The sequence below is a fragment of the Antechinus flavipes genome, chromosome 5, assembly GCF_016432865.1.
Source record: "Antechinus flavipes isolate AdamAnt ecotype Samford, QLD, Australia chromosome 5, AdamAnt_v2, whole genome shotgun sequence".
In the NCBI taxonomy this organism is placed as follows: Eukaryota; Metazoa; Chordata; class Mammalia; order Dasyuromorphia; family Dasyuridae; genus Antechinus; species Antechinus flavipes.
Genome location: NC_067402.1, coordinates 188,602,779 through 188,616,908, shown reverse-complemented (window position 1 = coordinate 188,616,908; position 14,130 = coordinate 188,602,779). Strand labels below are relative to the sequence as shown.

Sequence of the window (14,130 nt, the reverse complement as noted above, 5' to 3'; positions counted from 1 at the left end):
GAAAATGCCATTTGCATCCAGAAAAAGAACTAAAGAGACTGAATGTAAATCAACACGTGTTTTATTCACTTATTTTTCTGTCTTTTTAAAAAATCTCTCCCTTGGTTTTTTCCCTTTTGCTCTAATTTTTCTCTCCCAACATGATTTATAAAGTAATCTGTATTAAAAATAAATAAATTTATTAGAAAAAATGGACAAGCATTTATTTTCTTTCCCTTCCATTTTAACTCATTTCCAATTTAAAAGGAAAAGAAAACCCTTCTAACAAACATACATAATAAGAAAGACAAATTCCTACAATGGTCATATTCAGAAATATATGTCTCTTTCTTTATCTTGAATCCATCATTTCTCTGTTAGGTGGTAGATAGCATGGTTCATCATCAGTTTTCTTATACCATGGCTCATCATTGCCTTGATCAGAGTTCTTCACTCCTTCAAAATTCTTGGTCTTTCTAATATTGTTGATATTGTTCTACTGTTTCTGCTCATTTTGCTCTGCCTTAGTTCATAAAAGTGTTTCCAGATTTCTTTGAACCTATCCTTTTCATGATTTCTTATGGCACAATCATGTTCCGTTCCATTCACGTATCATAATAAGTTCTTCTAGTATGGAGATGTGACCCTGCTCAGGCCCAACCCTGAAAACTATTGGCAGTCTAACAGACAGTCCAAGGCATCTTAAATTTGCAATATGTATACTAATCTTTATTAGATCTTTTATTCAAGGTTCAATAAATTATGTATGGCATGATCTTTTCAGATCTTTTTCAGAATTACCAAAAGTAGAAGGCATAAAGAGTATGGAACATCATGATGATACAGTTAATGGTTTTTTTTTTTTTTTATTGTTCCTGAGGTTTTCCATTTTTAAAAATGGAAATTTTCTGCCACCATTCTTGAAAAATTTGTACAAAAAATTGTGTGTGCTGCTTCACAGATGTTCCCCATATTTCCTATCAATTCTGGAAGAACATTATGAGTCATCATACTGAATGGTCTATTCTTATGATCCTTTAGATTACTCAATCACTGAAGAATTACAAAGTCAAACATTTTTGGATCTACATTTGACACACGTGAGGTGCAGAGTAGGTGGGAAACCAGATGGAAGAGAATCAATGCTTTTTTTGTTGCTCTTATCACAAAAAGACTGTTTTAAGCTTCTAAATGCAGTGTCAGTGTGGTTCAGGTATTGATCACTCATTCACTGCTTGCAATGATTGAGATATTACTTTTGAACAGAGTATATAGTTGGTTTTACTCAGTACTAATACTCTGTCCTACAGGACATTGTTTACAAGCAATGGGACTACTCTGTATATTGGTGATAAAATTCAGAAATGAATTTGGCTTTGTAAATTTTTTGTTTCTTTTGAAAATTTAACTTTTTTTCTAATTAATATGCACTTATCTCTCCCTTCCTTCCCCTCTTCTAGCTGAATAACAACAACCAAAAAAACCCAAAAAACAAGTCAAGTAAAACACATTTCCACCTTGGCCATGTTCAAAAATGTGGTTCTCAATCTGTATTTTAAATACAATAATTCTCTAGTAGGAAGTACTTCATCTTTTGAAATTCGGATTTGTCACTGCATTAATCAGAATCCTAAAGTCTTTCAAAGTTGTTTTTCTTTATAATTTTTTCATATATTGTTCTCCCTAGTTCTACTCAATTCATTTTGCATCAGTTCATAGAAACCTTCCCAGTTTCCTCTGAGATTGTCCATTTTGCCATGTCATATGAAATGCAATATGCAATGTTCCATTGCATTCATAAATCATAATTTGTTTAGCTAATCCCTACCTAATATGTGGGCACTTCTTAGGTTTCCAGTCTTGTATTACTATGAAAAAAAGATACATTTTTGTACATATTTATTCCTTTTCCTCTTCTTTAAATTCTTTGGGGTCTATGCTTGGCCATATATGGTATCATTATATGTCTTTGTAAAACTTATCTGATATTTGATTGGATGAAATAGAGCAACAATCACTGAGGCTGACATTAGGATAGATAAACACACACCAGAACTGGGGCTTAAACCAATAGCATTAGAAAAATACTTGTAACCCTTCTAGGTATCCCTAGGATCTTAAAATAGTTGAGGATGTAATTGTCCGATATGGCTGTCCTTTGGGGACTCACTTTGCCAGTCCATGTGGGTATGGGGATAAAGATCCACAGAATTTACCTGGATTATATAGGTTAACAAAGAGTATTCTCAGCAGTAATCTGTTGGCAAATGTTCTCCCTCTCCTCTAGAGGTTGCTTAAGGCTTATATACAGTTCTTAGCACTTCTGCCCCAGACTTTATCTGTTAGTGTAAATATTTTAAATAATTAACTTATTAAAAAACCACTTATCAGTTTCTATCTAGATAGTAACTGCTTTATAATTTTTTAATAGTGAATTCCTAGTTCACCATCTGGAACACTCAACCTTTAATCCTATCTCTTATTGTATGGTTATAAAACTACTTTATAAAACAAAGGGCATCAGCTGGTTGTCTGCAGTCAGGAGGAGAAAAAGGAGGAAGAGAAGAAGGAGGAGGAGGAAGAAGATGGGGAGAGAGGGGGAGGGAGGGAGGGAAAGAAGGAGAGAGGGAGAAAGAAAGAGAGAGAGAGAGAAGGAGGAGGAGGAGGAAGAGGAGAAGGAGAAGAAGATGAAGAAAACGAAGAAGAAGGAGGAGGAGGAGGAGGAGGAAGAAGGAGAAGAAGGAGAAGAATGAGAAGAAGGAGGAGGAGGAGGAGATGAAGAAGAGAAAAAGAAGGAGGAGGAAGAGGAGGAGGAGATGAAGAAAATGAAGAAGAAGAAGGAGGAGGAGGAAGAGGAGACGAAGAAGGAGGAGGAGGAGGAGGAAAAGGAGGAGGAGAAGGAGAAGAAGAAGAAACAGAGCTAAAGAGAAAGAACCAGAAAAAACCCCTAGAAAGCATGCTGGAGCACAGCTCGAGTCTATGAAGCACGGCTATGGAATGCTGGGAAACCACACCAGCAGGAAGCCTCCTTTCACCTGGGCAGCAGCATGAAGTTAAGCCTGTCCGCTCTGTCCCGCTCGGCCTTGTACAGCTTGGTCCTTTCCTCCACCAGATGTTCCAGGTTTCGGGAGTAGAGTTGAAGGCGTCGGATTAAGGTGTCCATGTAGCTCTCACTGTTTTGACTGTGAAAATTACTGTAGGAAAGATAGAGAAAAGTTATCCCAGGTGGGGAGGTGGGAATCGTCGGAAAGCTCTGCCTGCCGTGCACATTGGCCCGGGCCCACAGGGCCAGAGTCTTTAAAGGAACGTCCTGATGAGGAGGAAAGCGGTTTTAAATCTCGTTGGATTAAATCTGAGCCACGGTGGGCCTTTTTAGGCTGCTAATGCAGACCCTGGATTTAATATTTCTATTTTCCTGAAAAGCACAGAAAGGTTGGGGAGGTTTGTTTTCTGTGTTTGTGAGCAAATCCTAAGGGCCTTAGAGTCAGCTTGACAGCATTTGCTGAATGTGGGCAGGGCATTAGGTAGGATGGGACAGGAGATTAAAAAGTGCAAGAAATAGTCTCTGCACTCAATCTTCAGCCTGGTTGGTGAGAGAGGTGTCACAAGGGGATGAATCCCTTTAAAAGATCTATGCAAGAGGAGGAGAAGCAGATCATACATTTCTCGCAGCTATGGGCAGGAGACGTGTTCTTAACCAAACAAGAGAGGGGAAATTTCAAAAAATAAAACAGATTACTTTAATTACATGAAATTAAAAAGCTTCTGCACAAACAGTATTAATACACATAGAATAAAAAAGAGAAATGGTCAAATGGGAAAATAATCTTTGTAACAAATTTCTTTCATAAGAGTTTGGTATCCAAGATACATAAACTACATATATATATTTATACACACACACACAGAGACACATGTAGATATATAAACAAGAATACATTCTTCTCTGAGATCATGTGAAATCTGGTGTTTTGCATAACTTTTGCATAATATCCTATTCCTGGTGTTGTACCAACATGCATTCTGATTAGTGACACTGATCTCAGAATAGCCGAGAAAGATGATGTAAAACTGACTGATTAAGACTCCTTGAAATCCATTCTAAATATACTTTGGTCATGCTTAAAGCGTCATTATTTTTATATAGTACCTTAAAGTTTGCAAAAGTAGTAGGCAGAGAAACTGTGTTTTTATGCTCTCAGAGTCCAATCCTCTGAAATATATTTGTCATTTTTACAAAATAGATAAGAATTCCCATTCAGAAAAGTAGATCATTTTTCTCTGACTAAACCAGAGTAATATTTGTTTAAGTATAGAGTTGTATTCAACTCTGCTTATTTATTTGAAGACCTGATTGTTAAATTTTTAGAGCCTTCAGAAATTGACAATTACTATTTGATTTATTTGGCTTAATTTACTGTTCGGTAGATTGTCGAGACTTAAGTGATGGGAATAAGTTAAATAAAGTTAAAAAAAACATATATCATGCATATATTTCCCCCTCTACCGCCTTCTAACAGCCAGTTTTATACATTTACCAGCAACCTTCTGGTAAGAGCCTATGCTATTTATAACACTTGAAAATTTGCAAGGGACTTTCCTTATGACAACCCATGTAGAGAGGCAGGGTAAGTATGAGCCCCATTTTACAGATGAGGAATCAGTCTGAATTTCTTGCAAGGAAAACAAGGAATACCACTCATACCTAAATAGCTTAGCCAGGGTGCTCTCGATTTTCTTGAAGTCTGGTCTCTTCTCTGGGTCTTCTTCCCAACAACTCTTAACAAGCAGATATACCTATTAGCAAGCAGGAGAAAGATGAGAAAGATAAACCAAGAGAGCAGTTATGTCAAGGCAGCAAGAGGAATCAAGATGGAATCCTGTTTATCTTCCTTTCCACAGTAGATTAAAAGCAATCCAATGAGTGTTTCAAATTAGTGCTACAATTCTAATTCTAATATGAGGAGTCCAATTTACTAACTAATCTTTAAATTTCTGCTCCAGCCACTGCCACGGCCTTCACTTGCCCCACTACCACCCTATACATCAAGAGGAACAATGGGGCCTTAAAATCTAAGGTGAAATTTAACCTATTGCTTTAACTTGTACTCACTGCCTTGTTCTCTGGAGTAGCTCAGGGATAAAATAGGAGAAAACATTAGGGAGTATGTGTAATATTAAGAAATTTAACAGGTCATAGGAGTTTATAGACTTGGAGCTTAGAGATCATTTAGTCCAACACTATAATTTTATAGATGAAGAAACTGAAATCTAAGGAATTTAAATGTTGGAGTCCAGAATCATAGTTAGTAAGTGTTTGAGGTAGGATTAAAACTCAGCTCTTTGTAACTTTAAATCTAATACTCTATCCACAGAGGACTATGTATGTGAGACATTAAGGACAGAAATAAATTATAAGAGTACCTTAGCTTAAATCGCTATTAGATAATAAATAATATATTATATCATATATATTATATATCATATATAAATAATATACAATTATTTATATAATAATTTAATAATATAATAACATTTATTAATATAATACTGTATATAATATTATGTATAAATTATATGTATTATATAGGTAATATATATATATAATTTTTAAAATAAATATTAAATAATAAATAGAGAGAAGGAAGTTTGTACACAAATAACTATGATATAAGGCAGATTGTGGAAAGGAAAAGTGAAAGTTCAAAGTCCCATAAGAAATTTGAGAAAAGAGAAATTATTTTTTTTTGTGTGTGTATGTGTGTGTGTGTGTAAGGTTGTTGGGACAGGAGGCAAGAAAAGGGAAAGCTTCATAAGGATGGTAACAATACTTGAATTAAACCGTCATGTAAGGGAATGGTTTCAACAGTGCCAGATGGCGGTAAGAGGAATCTCTTCCAGGCACAAATGAACAAAGGAGCAGAATGATAATGATAAATGCATCTAGTTTAATTAGGACATTCTTTACAAGAAAGGGAGTGTCACGCATTCAAAAATATTATGAGCCAAAAGAAACATCACAGGGGCCATTTTGTCCAACCCAAATTTGAAAAGGAATTCATTTTACAACATATCAAACTGCAGCACGGAACCAAACAGTAGTCCTCCAGCCTTTGACTGAAGGCCTTTATTGAGAAGAACCCACCAGCTCTGGAGCCAGCCCATTCCACTTTTGGAAAACTCATCCTTAACAAATCTTTCCATCTACCCTCAGTTTGTCTCTTTGCAATTTTCAGTCTTACATCTACCCTTAATTTATCTCTTTGCATTTCAACTCCAGATATGTTTTCTGGAGGAAAACAGAACAAATCTAACCTCTCACACCACAACCCTTGCATATATACAGCTATTTTGCTTCCTCCCATCCCTTGACCCCATCCCCACATCCCCATCATGCCTTCTCTTTTCCAAGCTAAACAGCTCAACCTTTATGCCATGAACTCAAGGCCTTTCACTAGCCTACTGATCCTTCTCTAGACATTCTCCAGTTTATTAGTTTGTATTCTTCCTATATGGTACCCAGAATTAACACAATAATCTGGTCTGACCAGGTTGCAATAGAGTAGGACTATCACCAACGTGTTCCTGAGTGATTTACACATCTGAATGCAGCCTGTGCATCTTATTAGCTTTCTTGTAGTCTATACCATGTTACTGATTCTTATCAAACTGTAGTTTACTATAATCTACAGATCTTTTTCAAACTGCTATCTAATGACATACCTCTCCCATCTTTTATATGAAATGTCAATTTTTTAAAATTACCCTTGATTGAATTTCATTGTATTTCATTTAGGTAAAGGTCCCAACTTGTTAAGTTCTTTTAAAACACTCATTCTGGCATTGATCTGATGTATATTATGTCACTGATAAAAATGTTAAACAGCACAAGATTAAGAACTCTACTACTGTTCTCTTTTCAAACTACATCATATTAGTCCAAATTCTTTCAAATTAATAAACCCAATTAATCCAAATTAACCCAAACTCTTCATATTAACATCTGCTCTTTGGAGCCAGTCATGCAAATAATTCCAAATATGTCTAATTACACTCTTATTTAGCCTACATCTCTCTTGCCCCAAGAAGAGACTGAGGGTTTTCTTTTTATCAAACACCATGATAAAACCTATATAAACTATTATATATCTATCACATTTCCCTAATCTTCCAGTTTATTAACTCTGCTAAAAAGCCAACAAACATTTGTTGCTGTTATTTAGTCTTTTTGTGTCCAATTCTGCATGACACTATTTTGCATTTTCTTGGCAAAAATACTGGAGTGGTGTGCCATTTCCTTCTCCAACTCCTTTTATAGATGAGGAAACTGAGGCAAAAAAGTTAAGTGATTTGCTCAGTCACATAGCTAGTCAATGTCTGAAGTCAGATTTGATCTAGGCCCAGTGCTCTATTTACTCATAACACGTAGCTGCCCTCAACAAGCATTTACTAAGCTTAAAAAAAAAAAAAAAAAAAAAGCAGTTAAGTGGAAAGAGATAGAACACTGTGAATCTGGAAGCCTCATCTTTGTGAGTCTAAATCCAACTTCAGACACAGTGGCTGTGTTATTCTGGACAAGTCATTTAACCCTGTCTGCCTCAGTTCCCTCATCTGTAAAATGAATTGGAGAAGAAAATGGCACACCACTCCAGTATCTTTGCCAAGAAATCCCCAAAATGGGGTCATGAAGAATTGGACACAATTGAAAAACAACTGAACAACAACAAAAAGCTTTAAAAAACAAATAAACAAAAAAATACCTTAAGTCTATTACTTGAAAAAGCCACACTGGCCTTTTGGGGTCATTGGATCTTAGATTCAGAGTTGGAATTAACCAACTTTTTCATTATGAGGAACTAAGGTCCAGAGAGGTGTGATTGTGCTCAAGGTCTCATAGGGTAGTAGGTGAGCAGTGAAACTGAGATTCAAACCCAAGTCCTCTGGCTCCAAATACAACCTTCTTCCCACTGCACCAAGTTACTCTTTGTCACCACCTCCCTTTCTACCTGTTTCCCTATCATTCTTTCATGTAATATATTTCAGAATTTTCTTCCAGGAATTTAAGACAATATGCTGGCTTAGAGTCTGCAGATTCCATTCTCCTCCTCCTCCTCCTCCTTCTTCTCATGACCACATCTGCCTTTTCTTAATCTCTATAATCTTTCACTGAGAGTGACTCAACAATCACATCTGCTGGTTCTCTCAGGAACTGAAATGCTGTTTATTAGGGTCAGATCACATATTCATCAAGGTCAGCTACAAGCCTTCAGTACTATCTTACTTCACTTGATTACGAATTCCTATTTGTTTTGTCCCTTCTTATCCAATATTAACAAAATTAGGACTGAGCATCTTTGTCTTCTCACTTTCATCTGCCATTATCATCCCATCCACCTGAAACAGCAGTTCTACACTCCTTTTACTTTTTCTCTTCCCTCTCATGTAATTTTCAAAAATAGTCCCCGGACTTCTTTCTGTTGATTTTTCTCTTTCTAGTCATTGTAAAGTGACTGGGAACATTCTACTAAGCTAAATATTAGAGGATCTTTAATAGGTACAGAAATTATTTAGCCTCAGTAGTACCTTAATTGATAATAGGAACTAATCAAAGTTTTTTTGAGTAGAGTAGTGAAATAATAAATATTACAAATATGCATTTTGTACTTATACAAATATATCTATATGCATATATTTCAGGGATGTATTACAACTAGCTCAAACCAACTTTACAAGAGTCAACTGTTCATTTTTCAGTGTGAACAAATCAACAAGTATTACAAATCAGGGATTTAGTTATTGTTTTGTTGATTGACTAGACTGAATAAAATGATGGAGAAAATGTTTATACAGATTAAATTTAAAAGTGTGTTATATGTTTTCAGAAAGCTGGTTTATCTGAATGTCCATATATACACACATATATACTCACAAAACACACATACATATGTGTGTACATACATGTATATATGTGTGTAAATCATTATGTGTTTACATGTATATATAACTTAGTAACTCTGGAATAGTAGATGAAGAGCTTCTCTTGGATCCATGAAACACTGGGTCCAATCTTGTCCCTGATGCACCCTGGTCAGTGATCCAGGAAATCTCTAAGACTTCTAAGATCTCTAAGACCATACATTGCACAGAAGGTGCCCACCTGCATTGATAGAGAGGGAGTTTTATATCACATATATATGTGTGTATATATGTATATGTGTGTGTATATATAATATTTAAAGATTTACAAAGCACTTCACAAATATTCTCATGTTTATCCTTACAACAACTTGAGGACTTGAGTATTATTTTTATCTATATTTTACAAATAAGAAAAATAAGGGGAAAAGAGGTTAAATCACATAGTTTAGTCAGTGTCTAAGGCTGGATTTGAATTCAGGTCTTCCTGACTGAGGGCCCCAATGCTCTATCCACTGTGCCATCCAGATGCCTATGTCTATCATCTATCACTATATAGAGACATTTTCCACTAAGCCTCAACATGTGATCTTAGGTGCTTGAAGACATTGTGAATGGGGCCCAAGTTCTAATAGGTCCTATCAAGCTGGACAGTATGCTCCAGGTAACAGATGCTAAGTTTGTTATTGGAGCACTGATTTTAGAGGATCATCAGTTGGTTGTCCACATGATAATGGAATTTTCAGCTGCATCAAGTCTCAACAATGATGCTTGAGGGATTACAATAAGGATCAATGAAAAGTATACTCACACTGACAAGATTATAAATCTCTGAATAATTGAATTGTCTCTCACTTTGTGTCATATAGATTTTGAGATAGAAAAGACCTTATGAGTCCAAGAACTTCATTTTACATTTGAGAAAACTGAGGCCTAGTGGGGTTAATTGAGTTGTTCAAGATCATACAGAAAGTGAATGGCAGATCCATTGAATTCAGGTCCTTAAGCTACAAAATCAACATTCTTTCCACTATACCAAATTGCCTCTTATATTGGGAATATAAAAATATGTTTATATTATTGGATCAGACCTATGATTTCATTAATGTAAGATACTCTTGATGAGGAAATACTCTACCCAATCAGACTGAAATCTGTTCTGCAAATTATTGTCTTTGAAAGTTGTTGGACAGAAATCTGGGAAGCAATTCTTATAGCCTGTGTTTCTGATAAAGGCCTCATTTCTAAAATATAGAGAGAATGGAGCCAAATTTATAAAAATACAAATCATTCTCTACTTGATAAATGGTCAAAGGATATGAATAGACGATTTTTAGATGAAGAAACTAAAGCCATCTATAATTACATAAAAATACTCTATAAGGGAGGGAGGAATAAAAATTTGGAACTCAGAATCTTACAAAAACGAATGTTGCAAGGTTTTGTAAAGATGATTATTGAAAACTATCTTTAGCTGCAATTAAGTGCAAATTGAAACATACATGTATACATACAAAGGCAACTGGGGTTAAATGACCTGCTTAAACTACACAGCTAGTAAATGTCTGAGGTCACATTTGAATTTAGGTTCTCCAGCCTCCAGGCTAGTGTTCTATCCACTGCACCACCTAGCTGTTCCTATTCATACCTTTTTTTGTTCTTGCTTTCCCCACTCTACAAAATGGCTTGGATGGCAATATGATTTGCATGACTTCATATCCATGTGTAATGGATATCATATTTCTTATCTTCTTAATGTATGGAGAAGGGAAGAAAAGGATAAAAAAAGTGGAACTGAAAATATTTTTTTTAAATTAAGAAAGTTGCCTAGAGGATCAAGAAATTAAGTAATTTGCCTAGATTTACAGTGGGAATCCTTCCATCACAAGGAGAACCTGAACCCAGGGCTTATTTCTATCTTTTATGTTCCAGGTGCTCTAATTGATTGGCCAACAATCAGTCCCATATCAACCCCAATTTGATCATTGTTGGGATCCTGATTGGCTCAGAGTGAACGTAAATAGCAATTGTTTCTGTTTTGTCCAGAAACCAGAGGTTCTTTCTTCCCCTACGAGATTGATCTTTTTATTATTATTATTTGACGAGGTAAAAAAGACCATTCTTTGCATTAATTCTTACCTAGCTTTAATCACTGACAGGTCATTGCCTCGTCAAACTGAAACTTGTTAAAGACCTTAGTTTAAAAAAGTCAAGGTCTCCTCCTGCATCCAGAGCCATCTCCATTTGTCATCTTGCCACTGGCTCCAGATGGCTCTGGAGCAGAAAGTAAGGCTGGTGATTTTGCACATACCTCCCTCCCTCAAATCCAATTTACTTACATGTCATGGCTTCACTTCCCTGATTTCTTGGTTCTTTTTGAGAATGACAGACAGAAAAACCAACAACAATATGCTGTGTTGCCTTACATGGCAATATATAAATGCATACATGCATGTGTGCAGTGTGAATACCTATATTAAAATATATAGAAGTTTAGATTTATTGTGCTTTACAATTTACAGGCAACTAGTGGTTCAGTAGATAGAGCACTGGGCCTGGAGTCAGGAAAATCTGAATTAAAATCTGGCCTCAGATACTTACTAGCTGTGTTATCTGAGCACATCACCTGGTTGCCTTCCTCTGTTTGCCTCAGTTTCTTCAGCTATAAAATGAGGATCATAATAGTCTGTAGCTTCCAGGATTGCTGTGAGAATCAAGTGTGATAATATTTGTAAAGTCACGTAGCACAATATCTGGCCCGTAGTGGGGCTATATAAATGATAGTTCTCTTCCCTAATAAGTATTTATATGTATTCTATCATTTGATCCTTACAATACCTCTTACAAGGTAGGATTGACATTTTGTTGTATTATCAAATGAGATAATACTTGCAAAGCATTTAGTACAGTCCCTGACACTAGTAGGTAGGCATTATGTAAATGTTTATTCCTTTTCCTTCCTTCTTCTCTTCCCTTTCTTTTTATAAACAAAGAAACAGACCCAGAAAAGTTAAATGACTTACCAAATGTCATAGCGCAAGTAAATGGGATCAGGATAGGTCTTCTGAATTCATGTGTTAGTCTTTTTCTACAACATTAAGAGTCTCCCTGAGTCAAGGAAGAGCATGGAATGGGCTGGTGTATTCATGATCGTGCATGTGAACCAAGTGACTACAAGTAAGATGGTGAATTGATGAATTAATGTGACAGCAAGTGAATAGTGAATGGAGAAAAAAAGAGTAGGAAGGTAAGTAAAATAGGAGATTCTTGCTCCACTTCTTAACATTTTTGGACACTATCATCTGGTGAACAGATGTGGCTGATGTAGGTAGAATAATATGCTCTGGAAGTAGGAGAAGGGTTTTCTGGAGGATATGCCTTACTTCCAATTCTTTTTCATCAGTTGTCTCCAGATAGAGGTCGGGGCGGAATGGTTTTGAATCCTTGCAATTTTCCACTCTGTAAATTTTTTCTAAGGAGGCAATACACAGTAGTTAGACATTTCAATAGCAGCCCGGATATTGGTTTTCAGCAAACTTTACCTATTTTACAATATTATATTACCTATGTTACCTATATTACAAATAGCACTATTTGTTTCCTTGTCAGCCACATCAAGCAAAACCACCAGGTGAAAGGGAAAGGAAGATAAGATTATCCCTTGTGGCAGTGACATCATAGGAGCCAGGGATGAGGTATGTTTGGAGCTAGCCAATGTAAGAACTGCCAGTATTCTGTGATTAAGAACATGACCCACATCATCTAGCTAGAGTAAATGATTGAGCACAAGTATCGAACAAAGATGTCTCTTCTATTGGGATCATTAGAGAAAGGAAATAAAACTGGGATCATGAGAAGGTTTTCCAATCCACAATAATAATTGTAATTATGATACTCCATATTGTTTCTAATAAATAAAATTTGATTCTATCATTTGATTTTTACAACCCCCTTCATGAGATAGGAATGACATTTTGTCATTTTAGCAAATGAACCTCATCTAATTCTCATAAAAATTCTGTAAAGTTGATAGGATTAATGATTTTTTTTTTGGACTAGACTGATCTTATCACAATGCCTGGAATTTTATTGTCATTGTTAGTTGGTTGTACCCAATTCTTTGAGGGTTTTTTTGGGCAAGGATACTGGAGTGGAGCTTATTTTACAAATGTGGAACCTGGCAAACAGGGTTAAGGGGCAGCTCATAAGTATCTGAATTTGAACTCAAGAGGAGTCTTCCTGACTCCAGACCTGATATTTTATCCACTGTACTTCCTAGCTGCACTTAATACACACTTAATAAATTTTCATCGACTGGCAAAGCTAAATTTACTAAGGCAGAACAGCAATTCCTCTGCCACTTAACCTTCATAGAGATTTTCCTGGGTCAAATAGGTTTAATAATTTTGGCCAAACACTGAGAGGTTTAATAATTTTGGCCAAAATCATACAGCTGGGATGTGTCAGAGACAAGATGATTTCAATCTGGATTTCGTTGCCTCTGAGATCTACCATACCACATTACTTCTCTGAACAGAGGTCGTTGTGCCAATTTTATAGAAAAGGAAAACTGGAGCTTAGTGTGCTTCATTACCGAAGGATGTAAAGAATTTCCTTGTGTCAGAGTTAGTAGCAGAACATGTCCTAACATCTAGCTTAGTGTTCTTTTCTGTGAGACCCTTACCTTTCTGATCCCGACACCTCAGTGTGTAAAAGGTTTCTCTTCGAAGTATAATTTCTTGTGTGATGATGCCATAGCTGTACACGTCACCTTTCTGAGACACATTTGCTGCTCTGAGGTGCTCAGGAGCCATCCACAGATCTGAGATGCCAAAAACAGTTGAGGGTAGTCAGCATCTTTTATTCATCCATCCCCCCAAAACCCTTTTCTCTTTTAGAGTTCTTTGCTTGCATAATCTGACCTGACTAAAAGAAAGTTTACCTTGAATTTAGAGGAAGAATGCTTTTTTCCTTTCTTTTTTTGAGATATTCAAAGCTGAATAAAAGTTTATTGTAATGCAGGTATAAGGGAAAGATTTAGCATTTACCTTACTGCTTCTATTAAAATTAGATTTTTTTCATTTCTTTAAAAATTTTTTTATTGATTTCTTTTAACATCACCTTCATTTCCTAACATATTCCTTTTATGCCCATCAAGTTCTTATTTGTAACAAAGATTTAAAAAGGTAGATTGGGAGAAAAGAATTCAGCAAAAGTGTCCAGCCCATGAACTAA

At 35.8% G+C, this 14,130-nt stretch overlaps 1 protein-coding gene across 1 annotated transcript in view; it reads right to left on the bottom strand.

The window, feature by feature from the left end:
• GUCY2C (guanylate cyclase 2C) overlaps window positions 1-14,130 on the bottom strand; it is a 103,853-nt gene that overhangs the window by 19,746 nt on the left and 69,977 nt on the right. The window contains exons 18-21 of the mRNA XM_052000837.1: window positions 13,580-13,717; window positions 12,279-12,367; window positions 4,685-4,776; window positions 3,015-3,173 (exon numbers count right to left, since the gene is read on the bottom strand). Coding sequence (XP_051856797.1) covers window positions 3,015-3,173; window positions 4,685-4,776; window positions 12,279-12,367; window positions 13,580-13,717 — 478 coding nt within the window. The remainder of the gene's footprint in view (window positions 1-3,014; window positions 3,174-4,684; window positions 4,777-12,278; window positions 12,368-13,579; window positions 13,718-14,130) is intronic.